Genomic DNA, 16150 nt, shown 5'->3' with positions numbered 1-16150 from the left:
ACAACCTATCCATTGTCCAACACTATTTATTTAGATTAAAATCAATGGAAATAACATCAGGAAATTCAACAAAAGGCTGCAAACAGCTATACCATTTTACTGTCCAAAGGATGAAGATGATAATGTACTAGGACTCCTCAACCACACACCCCACTTCCACTGTTAGACATGTACTCAACGATAAGCTGGAGATATTGCTCTGGCTGGACCATGATCATCAAATACTTGACAGCTGTATAACCAAAGGCTTTCTGTACAATGCTTATGAAGGGCTTAAGCCCAAAATGTCAACTCTCCTGCTCTTCAAATGCTGCCTGACCTGTGGTGCTTTTTCCAACGACACATTTTTCAACTGTAACTGTCCAGCATCTGCAGTCCTCACTTTCTCCTTGTTTATGTACAGTGGTCGTGATTACTTGAGCATCCATACTTCTAATACAAGGCCAACTCCAAACAAGATGTGAAGATGGCCGACATTGATAACTGGGAGACAATTGGCGAATGTGGGAGGAAAGAACTTTGTGGATCTACTTCTCAAACGTGAGAGCAACTGGTGAAGGTAAACGGTGGATGAGAGGAATATCACGTAGCTTTAGCACACCTTGCCAAAAACCTTGACAGATCACTTTATGTTGAATAATTGTGGATTTTATAGTACAGGCAGTACATTTTGCAAGCCCATTTGACTAAGGGTAATTGCAGAAGAGGTAATATATTAAATACCCTATTTCTTACACATGTTGTGGAAGGGCTCACTTGTGTTCTGCAGACCACTGTCAGTCGCAATTAGTTAAAGAACACTGAACATTCTTGATACGGTAGTCAATGTGTCAACAACAATTGCACTAGTAATACCTTTGATTTGTTGCACAAAAGGCATGTGCTCTGGTGATGATCCATTTGAGCTGGACATCATCAGGTATTGAATTAGCTTTATGGTTACATGTACTCAAATGAGTACAGTGAAAAGATTAGTAGTCACCACTTACAGTGCCGTGTTGGGGACAATCCTTCGTTACATAATAGAGAAATGAAAAAAAAAGGTTACATTACAGCTATACACAGTATGATCATAAGTCAGAAAAACAAGAAGCAATGTTAAAAAGACAAGCATCACAATCTCTCTCCAAAGGCTCGCTGCAGCAGACCAACGCAGGGGGCCTCCATGTGGTTGGACTGCTGGCTGCCACCATCAAAAAGAGAAAAAAAGAACAGATGGAGCGGAGGAGCTCTAGCTTAAGCATCCTACTCCACTGCCACCTTACTGGATATAGCTTGCTGGGTTGGCTTTGCTGGGCTTTGACTAAAATCAATGCGATCAATGTTATTGTAACTTTAGGATCAGTCTGGAATTCTTCGTGTTGCAACTAATGGGTTTAATACCTTGTAGGCATAATATGTAAATCCATGTATATTGATAGCCCAAAAAAAAGGCCTGCTGTATCAATTGCATGAAAGATTTTATACATTTCAGCAAAGGAGCTGTATTGACATTGAAGGCAGAATGCATGGCATGTCAAGCCTATTGTTACCTTATCATGAGTGGATTGCACCACATTGTGCAAAATTCCTGAGTACAGCACTTCTACCAGAATTATTCTTGTCATTTAGTGCATATTGCTCATTCCTTTTGGTTTACATCACTTGGAAGAAGGTAAAAGTTTCAGCTTTTCTGACAACGTTTCTGTGGTGTGTCAAATGGGCAGACATATACCGTCTGTCTGGGGCCTGTAAGCTGTGATGTTGCAGATATGTCTTGACTTCATTGACATGCTTGCAAGCCGTGAATGGAACTTTGGAAATGTACTTGACGCCGTTCTTTGTGCAGTACTTCTTCACATGCTTTTGTGCATGTCTAGTGTGTGTCACTGGCATATTGTTTCAATTTATCTGTAAGTGCCTTTCTGAGGAGTGTTTTGGCTAAATTAGCTTCAGAGAACTCACATTGCGTATGTTTGCATTGACACCTGCCTGAGTCGCTAGTTTCATCCAGCTCTTCTCGGTATAACTTGAACTCAAATCCATGTCCAGTTAAATTAATTCAATGTTTAAATTGTTGTTCTTTAATATGGAAAATGTTGCCAGGATCTTTGCAGCCATATCGGAAATATCGGATTTGACACTTCTTAATTCTTCTTTTCAAAAAAAGGAGGGTTTTTTTTGTCTTTCATTATCAGCTATTTGTTGATGGAGGAGTAATAATTGATTTGGTAATTCAATAATTGAAATTCTGACAGAATCTCAACGGAGTGCCAATACATGCTCATGTTTGCTTTCAGTCTTTACTGTGGCTTTTAAAGTACCAAAAACTTGCATTGTGTAGTGCATTTTTTGGGTTATTTTGTTAATGATTTCTTTTCTTGACTGTTGCTGCTTTTAAAGTAGCAGACATGTAGGTTGAAATGAATTAAATTGAATTGAATTGAATTTATTGTCATGGGTACCGAGGCACAGTGAAAAGCTTTGTCTTGCGAGCAATACAAGCAGATCACATAGTTAAGTAGCATAGATAAGTAAATAAATAGGTAAACAGCAACAAAAACAAAAACACAGGTACAGGCAAATGTTAAGAGTTTGTGAGTCCATTCAGTATTCTAACAACAATAGGGTAGAAACTGTTTTGAAACCAGCTTGTGCATGTGTTCAGGCTTCGATGCCTTCTCCCCAGTGGTAGAGGTTGTAGAAAAGCATTGCCAAGGTGGGATGGATCTTTGAGAATGCTGGCACTTTTCCTTGACAGCGGGCTTGGTAGATGGATTCTATAGATGGGAGGTTGGCCTTTGTGATTGTCCGGGCCAAGTTCACCACTCTCTGTAACTGACTCCAATCTTGAATGGTACAGTTGCCATACCAGCTAGTGGTACATCCAGACAGAATACTCTTGATACTGCACATATAAAAGTTGTCAAGGGTATTCGCTGTCATGCCAAATCTCCTCAGCTGCCTGAGGAAGAAGAGATGTTGTTGGACTTTTGTAACCAGTGTGTCCACATGAAGAGTCCAAGAAAGCTTGATGTGGATGACCACTCCCTGGACTTTGACACTCTGCACTCGTTCCACCTCTGTGCTGTTAAAGTGTAGGTGGGCATGAGTAAAATTGCACTGAAAGTCAATAATGTGTTCCTTGGTTTTGCTAACATTGAGAGCTAGGTTGTTCTCAGTGCACCATTTTTCCAGGTCTTCTACCTCCTGTCTGTACTCTGTTTCATTGCCATCTGAGATTCCCTCGACTATGGTGGTGTCATCTGCAAACTTGTAAATGGTATTAGTCTGGTATTTGGTGACACAGACATGGGTACACGGTGAGTACAGTAGGGGGTTGAGTACACACCCCTGTGGGCTCCAGTGTTGAGTGTTAGTGAGGATGAAATATTGATCCCATTGGCCTGTGGGTCAGGAAACTGAGGATCCAGTTGCAGAGAGTGGGACTTAGTCTGAGATCATTAAGTTTAGTAATCAGTCTCGAGGGGATAATAGTGTTGAAGGCTGACTATAGTCAATGAGTAGGATTCTTACATAGCTGTTCTTGGTGTCAAGAAGTTCTAGGGAGGAGTGTGGTGCAAGTGATATGGCGTCTGTTGTGGATCTGTTGGTCCGACAGGCAAATTGGAGAGGATCAAGAGGAGTGGGAAGGCTGGAGTTGATTAATGCCATGACCAGCCTTTCAAAGCACTTCATGACCACCAAAGTTCGGGCCACTGGGTGGTAGTCATTGAGACATGCTACATGAGCCTTCTTAGGCACAGGGATGATGTGGGCCCCCTTGAAACAGGCAGGAACAGTGGACTGCTGCAGGGAGAGGTTGAAGATGTCCGAGAAGACTTTACATTCATTAATTACAAAATTGATATTCATTACAAAAAATGAGTAGTAATATAATGTGTGTTTTATTTTGTTTTATGCAGTTCCCAAAAAACAACTTTGCATAATTGACTGCTGTCTGGACACAGAAAAGGCCTTATTAATATAGAAAATAATATGTTCTGTGGGGTTTTGTATCTTGTTTCTAGAATTGCTTTGTTAGTTGTCTTTACACTTGCAAAGTTTCTGTATTTTAAATCAGATCAGCGGTGGCCTCCTGTTTTTAAGTGAATACTCAAAACCTGAATTCTTGTTGAGACAAATGCCTTCAAGTTGGCAAACAATACTATTTGCATTGCTATTGTATCACAGATTTACATATAATCTGTACTGTGTGCACTGATGTTACTGTATAATAAAAAATTAACTCATTGACTGAACACATGACATGGAATCGATCGAACTAGGAGCATGGCTGAAGGTGGGCACTTTATTTCAGAATGTAACCTGTCATGATATCATGTAACAGTCTTAAAGATACACCTTTTGTCCAGTCTGAAATGAACACAAAACAAAAATGTTGTTTCCAATATAGAGGTGCTGTGTCAAATCTTTAAAGACTCAAAATAAGGACTAACCACATTATGTTTCAGTGTAACTTTAAGATGTTCTGATGAAAGGTCATTGACCTGAAATATTAACATTCTCTCCACAGATGTTGCTGGCTGAGTACTTCCAGCATTTTCTATTTTTCTTTCAGATTTCCATGCAAAGTCTGCCATATCCTGCTTTTCAATTAATCTTAACAATAGTTAGCTATTTTTCTATAGAGCCAAGGTTGGAGAAATATGAAAATATTTTTGGCCATTTTCTAATTTCCCTCAGTACTTGTTCACATTCAGAGTGAATAAAAAATATATAAAATATTACTGCAATTGCCCCATCTAGTGGTAACAATGGCCATTTAGTGGAAATGAAGGAAAGCAGTGGTATGTACAGGTACTGTTTCATTTTTGCAAACTCAAGAATATCAATTTAGGACTTGTGCCTGGCACACATGAAGTAGAGGACAGCTTTGCCTTGACTTTGTTTCTACGTTCACAGAGATTATTTTACCTCCTCCGGTTCAGTTTATTTTGTTTCTTTGAGAATGTTCTTATTTTTATTTTGTTTTCATTTGCAGTGGATCATGATTTTATATTATCACACACTGGGTTAAGGGAAGACAGTTGAGGATTATGGAGGATGGCCTTTCAGAACAGTGCAGTTTTCATCAGTTGGGCTGGCGCTAATCCGCATTCATTCAGATGGAATCACTTAAACGACCCTCTCCTCATACAGCTCTGCCTCTGTGGGCCCCTCCCCTTTCTATGACCCCCCCATGACCCCACCCCTTCTAATGACCCCCCCCCAGGACCTTACCATCCCTGAAGTCCAGTCTCTGTGTCTCCCTTAAGTCCCTCCTCTGTTGCCTCCTTCCTAAAGCCCCTGGTCTTTAAGTTTCTCTCCCTGTAGCCACTCCAATCTGAGCCCCTCTCCCTGTAGTCCATGACTCCATTTACCCCTTCCTGTGTAGACACCTCCTTCTCTGCCACCTCACTATAACCCCTTCTGTTTGTGTTCCCTTAAGCACCACCACTTTGTCTCTCTGCACTCTTTATAGCCCTTTACACTGTTCCCCCACAGCTCTCCTCTCTCATATAATCCCCTCTGGGCCCTCTAAAGCAGCCATGACCTTTGTGACCTCTCCCTCTACCCCACCAAATGGCTCCTCCCTCTGTGTCCCATTACACAGTCTCTGTAGCCTATATCCTCATTGTACCCCTCAGTGCCTCTATATTTCCCCTCTGTGCTCTCTATATTCCCTCTTTATCCATCATATCCTTCCATGTATCCATATCACCCATAGTGTATCTACACCCCCTTATGAATTCCTATATCCCCCTTTATCTCTATTTATATCCCCCTCTGTACCCCTAAATACCATCCAGACCCCTATATCCCTGTGTCTCTATATATCTCCCTCACTATCTATTATATTCCTCTCTGTATTTCTATATCCTTGTGTCTCGCTATATCTCCCTCTTTGTACCCCTAAAAGCTCTTTTATTCATTATATTCCTCTGTGCCGATATCCACCCCCACTGCTGTAACCATTATATCCTGCTGTATCCATAACTGCCTCTGTATCCAGATTCCCTTTCTTATCCATTATATTCCTTTGTTTCCATATCCATATCCCCTTCTATGTCCATTATATCTCTTTCTGTATCTATAAACACCTCTGTATTCATTATATCCCACAGTATTCACATCCAAGTCTGTACCCCTATGGCTCTCTCTGTACTCTTATATCCTTCCCTCTGTATCCATTCTACCCATATCCATATACAGCATCTCCCTCTGTCTCCTCCCGCCCCCCACATTGTGCTCCCCGGAAGTGCGTAGCGCGACTTCAGGCAGCTCCTTCCGGTCGATGCTGATTGGCCGTCGCTGGCCCTAGGATCGAGGATCAGTTTGTTTACATCGAAGCCGGACCTGGAGCTGGAGCTGGACGGAACGGAACTTTCCAGAACCATGAGCGAAGGGCACAGTAACCAGGAGGAGATCCTGCAGGGTGAGTGATCCCGGGGTCCCGCACCGGGCGGCTTGGTGCAGATAGACCCGGGGAGAGGGGGAGAGGCCCCGAACCCTGACCCCCCCTCAGCCCCGGGGAGAGGGGGAGAGGCCCCGAACCCTGACCCCCCCCTCCAGCCCCGGGGAGAGGGGGAGAGGCCCCGAACCCTGACCCCCCCCTCCAGCCCCGGGGAGAGAGGCCGTGAGCCCCGAGCCCAGCCCCGGACTCTGGGGTCAGTCTCTCCATTCGACAGCGGGGGTGAATGATGGTCGGGGATTATTGCCCGCGGCCTGCCTGGTTAGTCCCTGGGCTGAGTCTCCGTGAACTCCTTCTGTAACTAAAGCAGCTTTAGTGATGATGGTAGTGCCGCAGGATATAAACCAAATCCTCACGGCACATCCGCGGATGCCTTTCCCCCTCATTCACATGGACAAAGCGGGTTGTAAACATACCAGCTACTGACTGTACTTACAGCCTGTCATGGAAACCCTTCATGGAGCATATCCTGTCTGAAGCTTTACTGCGGAACTCTCCTCTCATAAATAAATTTTAGTTAGTTGCTCACTGATGAAGCACGCAACGGTATATGCTGCCTGTTTATTCCTTACAGAGCTATTATATATTTTCCCCTTAATTTGGATAACTCTATGGTCAGTTGATGTGACGTTTAAAATGGTAGCCTAATTGTAGAAGAAAACAAGAATAGCAAAGACCAAAGCATTCCTTTGTTTTCCACTCCAGGTACAGTGGTCTAGATTTTCTATCCCCTCCCTGCCCTATTCATTGGGGCAAATCACTGCTACATTCAGCTTACCAAGGATATGAGCTCCTGATCCCAGGTGATCTTCCTTTGGAGATAGGGTCCCCAGTCTCTGACTTGTGCCAGACTGGGATTAGAATCTTGCTACAAAAGGCTCCAAAAGCTTGCTCACCTTTGACTGATTGCTTGTGCCAGCATGTATACCACTCTCAGATCTCACATGGATTGATGTACACCCAGTCTTATCTTTATTCCCCAGCACCCAACTGATTCTTCAGTATGTATCCTTAGGTGCTTTCCAGCAGATTGTTGTAACTTGCAGAATGTATATGGGCAGATTTCTCATTAGGTGAATCAGTGGCACATCCCAGATGTACCACCAGTGAAATTATTTTGGACAGCATGCCAGCCTGAATGAACAACACAACACCAGACAGTGTACCCTTTCAGGGTTTCAGTCCACTTAGCAATTTCCTCAGGCTTTACCTGCACCCCTTCTCCAATCTTGCCTCAGCTTCTTGTATGGTAAGAAATAGTTACCAGCTTCCCATGATGACCTAAACATGACTATAAATATCACCTTGTATCTTTACTGTTTTTGCCTGTGGCTGCTACCTCTTGATCTTGCCACTGGCCACAAGCCAGATGGTTATTCTAGCTGTGGATGTATCAGTCGTGCTCAGACTTTGCTTCTTGCTTGCACTAAGGTTCTTTTTGGATATCCAAAATATATGCTTATGTGAGTACTGTGAGATTTGTACATCAACGTGGATTTGAAGCAGACATGCAAATTTTATAGATGACGATATAAACAAACTGGGAAGAATGACATTTATTTGTGTGATATTGTTTGATATTGTTGCTTTTGTAATGCTTAAAAAGCTGATTCATGCTAACTATCATACTACTGGAATTAATTAACCAAGGAATACATTTAGAAAATTACCCTTCCAATGTAGCGGCTAACCTGCCAAGAACACCTTCTTTTGGAGATGTTGTCCTTGTCCCCAAAAATTTCAATCATTAATTTTAATGCACAGATGCAGGTGCATTTTATGAGACTCAGCACCAACAGCTCAGTTTCATAATATTGCCTCTGCAGTACAAACACAGCTTATTTTGAGTAGATGTCATGGAAAGGATTGCATACAGCTTGTCTTTTAAGCAGTCTGGAACCAATGTGTCACAAGAAAGTTGCCAGCTGTTTCATGGGTGTATCAATATAAAACTTTGCAAATTGATTTGGAGCTGATAACATAACTATAGTGTGTGATCCTTGGCATAAGATGAAACTGTTATGTTTGTATGCAAATGCCACTGAGTTGGCTAGACAGGTAGTTTGAACATTGTGGAGCTATTTCCTGTACTGACTGAACTTATCATGAAGGACTGTTGTTCCTTTGCCTGAGGTGTGGTAATCTTTGGGTTAAAGCACCACCAGTCATTTCTCTCTAATGAAAGAGCAAGTTCGGTAAGACTATGGTGATATGACTTACAAGCGTCTACTAATTTTACATAATACAACTAAATTCCAAAAGCAAATACTTCTTGCATTTCTGCCTTTTTTTTGTTTTTCATTTTGTAGTTTTTCCTTCTAACTATCCCTCTTTATCATCTTATTTACAGCCTTAGACAAGATTAACAATTGGAGGATTTTTTTTAACCTTGGTCTGCTAAACACAAGCCAGATCAACAACACATGAGTATATTTGTTTTGTATAATTCTGGTTGATTAAAATTTGTTTTGTTTGAAATACTTGGCCAACTAAATGTAAAATCACTTTTTCTAGGGGATATGCTCTGTTTTGGTGCACATGTATAGCAGTCAGTACTATTGATTATTGGAGACGCATTTCAGTTTGGATCCACTTGTTTGTGCAACAGTTAGAGGGAAATGTACAGATGAGCCCTCGTTTATACAAGCGTGGTTCTTCCCTCTAAAATCTTAATAAAATGGGGGTTGTGTTCCTTGGTTTTAACATTGCACTGCCTACAAAGAGAGGAGTAAATAATGCTCATTTCACATCACTCTGAAGATGTCTTGGCAACTTTCAGTGCCAAAAAGATTTCCTCTCTAGACTGAATAGGGACATGATCTTACTTGGAAAAAGTTGACATTTGGGATGGAGGATGGTGACAAGTTCACATGACAGAAGATACATCTGTACTGCAGTTTAAATTGTAAATTGGTCATTATCAGAAAAGGCAATTTACTGTGAGTATTGCCATTAAATCAAGTAAAAGTGAGGCAAACACCTTACTCGTCATCCCCAGAAGCATGACTTGGGACTTTCCACAACTTCCTCAGAAACAAAAGAAATGAGAGAAGTATGGTCACACCAGTATGTGTTACTCACAATATGAAGTTTTGTAACCAGAACTGAAAATTTAGAAAGTTGGCACCAATTATTTTTACAGAGATAAAACTAAATTATCATTGGCTCTTTGCTGATTGATTGTCTCATTTGATTAGTTTAGAACATCTGTTCTTTGGTTGCTCAGTTTCAATGGAAACTTTTTTATGTTATGATTTTTTTAAAAATGTGCACCTGAAAAGTAAACAACTGTTCAAGTGACGTATTCAATGTAATATGTTGGGTCACCATAAGGAACAGAAATAGTCTTTGTAGTAACTGTGCGAAAGGCTCAATTCCTTCCAGTGCAGGGAAAGGGGAGCTGAACACATTATACGTAACTTATATAGATGACTAATCACTGAGATCAACATGTTTGGGCATGTTAAATGAAAATATTTCAACCTGTAATCTAGAAAATATGGTAGGCTATAAAAAGGTGTGCACCTGTGCAAAGCAGTGTGGCAGTTGCTTTATTTTCAGTGAGGGACTTGTGTACATAAAAGTTAATGATTACCCTGTAGAGCAGTCTGAAAGGTCTGGATGAGAAACATCCAGGAAGTACATTACAGCCTCTTTTGCAGGAGCTACTTTTTATTTTTAAAATGTTTAATAATTGCACAAATGCGTCCTAACCTATGCCCTGAGAGTTCCTTAATACAGATCAGCTCCAGAGATATAGGTGATAAAATTAGTGTTTATGTTATTGCTTTAGGCACCAGCTGTTAAACTGGGTCTGGCTTTACTTTGCCGCTATCTAGGTTTGAAATGCTAAACTTAGATGTACCAGAAGGGTTTTCTTCAATGAAAGTTGGTGACAAAACCTTATTACTGACCCTGTAAATGAAAAGGGACTAAATTCGACTGCAGAGCACCCATGTTAAGGCACAGCATTGCTGCTCATATGTGTGTGTGTGTGTTGTGTGGTGTGTGGAGGCAGGGAGGGGTTGGGTTCTGAGTTTTGTGAAATAAGAGATTCAGCTGAGTGCAGGTGGGAAAAGAGTTACATTCTGAGCTTTGTGAAACAAGAGGTTCAGCTGAGCATGACTCTGATCAGATAGGAGCTTGCAGTTAAACGTGGGGTGCTGGAGGCAAAGGTGATGGGTTAACAGCGTGGAGGGATAGTCATTATGTAGAGCCATTTGGCAACATTGGAAGCATTCAGTATGTCATGTCAGTTTAACAAGGTGAAAAGTATTCATTATGTGAAGCCAGTTATTCATTATGGAACAACAGATGGCTTGGTCTTTGATCGTGATGCTCTCTGATTGTAACGGTTGCCCAATTGGTGTGTTTCCTTGTCTGGATGCTCCTCCCTGTAAAGTGACTGTATGGTTCGTTGGGTTGCTGTTGTTCCAGACAAGATCATGGACAGTCGTTCTCTTTCCCTCCATGGCCCGGAAAAAAGATGAAGGAGCTAAAGCTATACTGCGTCTCTGAGTGTTTTGCTTCGACTTGGGGGTGGAGGCGGGGATGGGACGGGATGACACAACATATGGAGTCCAGGGTGCACATGGGGTGGGAGTAAAAGAGGTGGAGGAGTGGCATTGCTAATCAGGCATAGTAACACAACTGCAGAAAGGGAGATGATCGAGGAGGGTTTGTCTATAGTCACTATGGATGGAAGTTAGAAACAGGAAAGTAGCAAGGTTAAAAACAGGCCCCCCAATAGCAGCAGAAGACATGGAGGAGCAGATTGGGAGGCAGATTTTGAAAAGCTGCAGAAGTAACCAGGTTGTTATCATGGGTGACTTTAACTTCCCTAATATTGATTGGAATCTGCTTAGTTCAAATAGTTTAGATGGAGCAGTTTTGTCAGGTGTGTCCAGGAAGGGTTCGTGACACAATATGTAGATAGGCAGACTATTTAAGGGAAAGTATTTAATTGGGGGGAGGGGAAATTTCAATGTTATTAGGTTGGAACTGGGGTGCCTAAATTGGGAACAGGTGTTCTCAGGGAAATGGGTGACAGAAATTAGGTTGTTTAGAAAGCTGATAGTGCTTGGGAGGTGGGACCTGTACAAGGAGAGGCACCAATATCCTATGTGGGAAGTTTGCTAGAGTGCTTTGGGAGGGTTTAAACTAGATCACACTGAGGCAAGGAAGAGATGGTAGGTTGAAAGAACCTTGGGTAACAAGGAATGTGGAACGTCTAGTCAAGAGGAAGAAGAAAGCTTACTTAAGGTTGAGGGAACAAGGACCAGACAGGGCTTTAGAGAGTTACAAGGTAGCTAGGAATGAACTGAACAATGGACCTAAGAGAGCTAGAAGGGGGTATGAAAACGTTTTAGCGGGTTGGGTTAAGGAAACCCCCTAAGGCATGTGAGGAACAAGAGGATGGCCAGAGTGAGGGTAGGGGTGATCAGGAATATTGAAAGAAAATTGCATGTGGAGTTGGAGTAGGTCGGGGAGATCCTTAATGAATACTTTGCTTCAGTATTTACTACTGTGAGGGACCTTTAAGTTTCTGAGGACAGCGTGAAACTGACTGGTATGCTAGAACAGCTTGATGTTAGGAAGGGGTATGTGATGAAAATTTTGATAAAACATAAGTATAGATAAATCCCTGGACCAGACGGGATAGACCCTTACAGTAAGCAAGGGAAAAGATTTCTGCATCTTTGGTGATGATCTTTGCGTCCTTACAGTCCACTGGAGTAGTGCCAGATGATTTGAGAGTGGTAAATGTTATTCCCTGTTCAAGAAAGAGAATAGGGATAACCTTAGGAATTACAGACCAGTGAGTCTTGCGTCAGTGGTGAGCAAAGTGTTGGAGAGGATTCTGAGAGACAGGATTTATGATTACTTTGAAAATCTTAGTTTGATTAGAAATAGTCAGCATAGCTTTGTGAGGGGCAGGTCATTCCTCACAAATCATATCAAATTCTTTGAGGATATAACAAAACACTTTGATGAAAGTAGAGCAGTGGATGTGGTGTACATGGATGTTACCAAGGCGTTTGATAAGGTTTCCCATGGTAAGCTCATTTTGAAAGTAAGACGGCTTGGAATATAAGGAAATCTGGCTGTCTGAATACAGAATTGGCTGGCCCAGAGAAGACAGAGTGTGGTAATAGATGGAAAGTATTCAGCCTGGAGCTCGGTGACCAGTGATGTTCTGCAGCGATCGATTTTGGGACCTCTGCTCTTTGCGATTTTTATAAATGACTTGGATGAGGAAGTGGAACGGTGGATTAGTAAGTTTGTCGATGACACGATGGTTGGTGGAGTTGTGGATAGTGTAGAGGGTTGTTCTAGTTTGCAACGGGACATTGACAGGATGCAGAGCTGGGCTGATCAGTGGCAGATAAAGTTCAACCTGGAAAAGTTAGAAGTCATTCACTTTGGAAGGTTGAATTTCAATGCAGAATACAGGGTTAAATGCAGGATTCTTGGCAGTGAGGAGGAACAGAGGGATCTTGGAAACCATGTTCATAGATCCCTCAAAGTTGCCACCCAAGTTGATAGAGTTGTTAAGAAAGCATATGGTGTGTTGGCTTTCATTAGCGGAGATTGATTTTGAGAGCAGTGAGTTTATGCTGCAGTTGTATAGAGAGTCCTGTTTAGACCACACTTGGAATATTGTATTCAGTTATGGTCACCTCATTATAGGAAAGATGTGAAAGCTTTAGAGAGCATTCAGAGGAGATTTACCACGATGCTGCCTGGACTGGAGGGCATGACTCACGAAGGAAGGTTGAGAGATCTAAGGCTTTTCTTATTGGAGCGAAGAAGGATGACCGGTGACTTGATAGAGATGTACAAGATGTTGAGAGGCATAGATAGTGGATAGCCTTTTTCCCATGGTGGAAATAATTTTAAGGTAGTTGGAGGAAGGTTTAGGGGAGATGTCGGGGTAGGTTCTTTACACAGAGTGCTGGGTGCGTGGAATGAACTGCTGGCAGTCGTAGTAGAGTCAGATACATTCGGGACATTTAAGTGACTCTTGGATAGGCACAAAGAAGACAATGAAAGGTATGTAAGGTTAGTCTGATCTTAGAGTAGGATAAAAGGCCGGCACAACATCGAGGGTTGAAGGGCCTGTACTGTGCTATGTTCTATGTACTCCACCTTACTCCAAGACCTCTAATACATTGTCCAAGAATTTTGATGTATTTTGTCTTTTGTCCAGCTGTTCAAAGTATTGCAGCCTATATTCACTTTTTCTAAAACTCCCACCATTTTTTCCAGACTTTAGGTGGTGCTAGTCACTTGAAAGCTTAAATCCCTGGTGATGGTGTAACCAATGACTAGCAATAGCTTCATGCAACAATAATTTAAAACTATAAACTGCACTGATTTGTTGCACTGTCTGCAATGCTGTAAATGGTCTTACTGCAATTTGTGTGCCTACTTCCAGAGAGGTTAGTGAATGTTGCCATCTCTACCATGTTAAGTTTAAAAATATTTATATTTCAACTGAATTGCATCCAAATATGCAGTAAGCTATTGTCTTGTGCTTTTATTTAAGCATTAAAACAAATGTTTGTTTCATAGTTATACAAGTACAAATAAAGACACTTTTTATAGCACAAATGGTTAACAAATAAACCTTGAAAACCACCTTGTTCTATTTCTAACAAACACCCTCATCTCCAAGCTAAATTACCTTGATCTTATGAAATTCCTGTCTTGTTAAAATATTGATTACACTTTTTCCATTCTTTCACACATAAGAATCAGTGAAATATTGCTTGCAGATCAATAGAAACTAGTATGATTTATTGGTTAAATTTCATAATTTGTAAAGTCTATCTGCTTATCTCTGTAAGTACCTACAGGCACTGCTGTGATTTGAGTTGTTCAGGTTTGCCTACCACAATTTACTTCATTTGATGTCTCCAAAAACATTTGCTGTTTCCCAGTTCCAAGATTATTTTTAATTATGTTGTTCTGTTATTATCTATTTTGTTCTTGACCTTAGTCTTATTTAATTTTTGATCATAATAGCATTTATTTTATTCCTTGCCTCAGTTATTTAGTTCTCTGGTAGTGTTTTTGGTCATTTGATTTCTGCTCCCAGTACTATATTGTTAATATCATCCCGCGTGTCTGATTTCATTTGTTTTTTGTTTGTTTATTTTTTAATCAGCTTCAATATTATTTACTTCATAGATTCACTGGTGTGTCTACTTGCCCACCCACCAGTTCTGCGGCTTTGCTTCATTAATTGTTCTAAAACATTATATTCTGCCATTCTCCTTAGATGGACTTTGTCCATCTCATACAAGTATTAAAGTTCATTTATAGACACTATCTATAAGTGTTCACAGATGCACACTTCACGCATCTTAACCTTTCCTCTAACTCTCTCTAAACATGTTTCTGTAGGACATAGGGACATAGCATTTTCCCTTAATGGGCTCTTTGCCCATTAAGCCTCGAACCTATATACACAAAGAACGTGTTTTCGGTTCTTACCCATCAATTTTCAGACGACATTCATTCCTAGGTATAAATTTCTGTTTCAGGTGGATTAAAATAAAGACATAGATTTTTGTATGATTCAAATCAATACAACAAAAACTGGATAAACAATAATTTGCAATGAACTTCGACAGATAGTTAGTATCCATTTTTCAAATTTCAGACTTTGACTTGAAGGTATTGGAAAGTATGTAAAACAAAATAGAAAGGCAATTATTTTGTGCTTTTTTTCATTTCAACCTGGTGTTGACATTTGAAAGCACGTGCTGGAGGTGGTGTTAGGCAAAACTTTCATGTACTTCTGCCCATTACAGGCGTTTCAATAGCTTTTCCCACATTTTCTTCCATGTTTTATATCATGCAGTTAAAGTTTAAATAGTTTATTATGCTGCTTTCTTTTCTTGACCTACATGCAAGCATTTGTTTTGTCAACAATATGTTTTAATTAATATTCCCACTAAAATGGCTGTGTAAGCACTAATACATTTGAATTGGATCTAAATTTCACTATCGTAAGGCATACAAGCACATGACAGTTTTTGTCTGTGGAAAGAGATTAGTTTTCAAATATACAGAACAGACTTGCTTTTCTCTAGATTCCAGGCATTGTGGATTATCTGGCATAGAAAATAAATAGGAAGATGCTTGAAGCAGGCTTGGCAAGTTGCTGGTGCATCTTGCATGTTGTACACATTGCTGTCACTGTGTGTCGGTGGTGGAGGGTGTGAAGGTTAAGGTGATGAATGGGATACGAATCAAATGAGCTGCTTTATTCTGGATAATTTGAGGTCCTTAAGTATTGTTAACAGCACAATCATCGAAGCAAATGGAGAGTTTTCCGTCACATTCTTGACTTGTGCCTTGTAAATGGGAGAAGAGTAGCAAAGTCTAAATACTATTGTTGCTGGAAATCTGAAATGAAACCAAAAGCATGCTGAAAACTTTCATCAGGGGTCTTGCAGCATCTTTTGAGAGGTTTAATAGAATAGAACCATAGAATCCCTCCAATATAGGCAGAGGCCATTCAGCCCATCGAGTCCACACCAAAACCTGCCTTATAACCCTGATTTTAATCCACCTATCTGCACATCCCTGGACTCTATAGGCAATTTAACACTGCCATTCCACCTAATTTTTGCACTGTGGGAGGAAACCAGAACCCCTGGAGGAAACCCACACAGACATTGGGAC

At 40.9% G+C, this 16150-nt stretch overlaps 1 protein-coding gene across 1 annotated transcript in view; it reads left to right on the top strand.

Annotated features, from left to right (window-relative positions):
• The first annotated feature begins 6256 nt into the window (after positions 1 to 6256).
• The window catches only part of bnip3 (BCL2 interacting protein 3), a 28492-nt gene continuing 18598 nt past the window's right edge, over positions 6257 to 16150 (top strand). The window contains exon 1 of the mRNA XM_072557641.1: positions 6257 to 6418. Coding sequence (XP_072413742.1) covers positions 6379 to 6418 — 40 coding nt within the window. The 5' untranslated portion in view covers positions 6257 to 6378. The remainder of the gene's footprint in view (positions 6419 to 16150) is intronic.

The sequence above is a fragment of the Chiloscyllium punctatum genome, chromosome 38 (genome assembly GCF_047496795.1).
Source record: "Chiloscyllium punctatum isolate Juve2018m chromosome 38, sChiPun1.3, whole genome shotgun sequence".
NCBI classification, from domain to species: domain Eukaryota; kingdom Metazoa; phylum Chordata; class Chondrichthyes; order Orectolobiformes; family Hemiscylliidae; genus Chiloscyllium; species Chiloscyllium punctatum.
The sequence above is the reverse complement of the archived record's forward strand: the minus strand, read 5'-3'. Positions and strand labels throughout refer to the sequence as shown.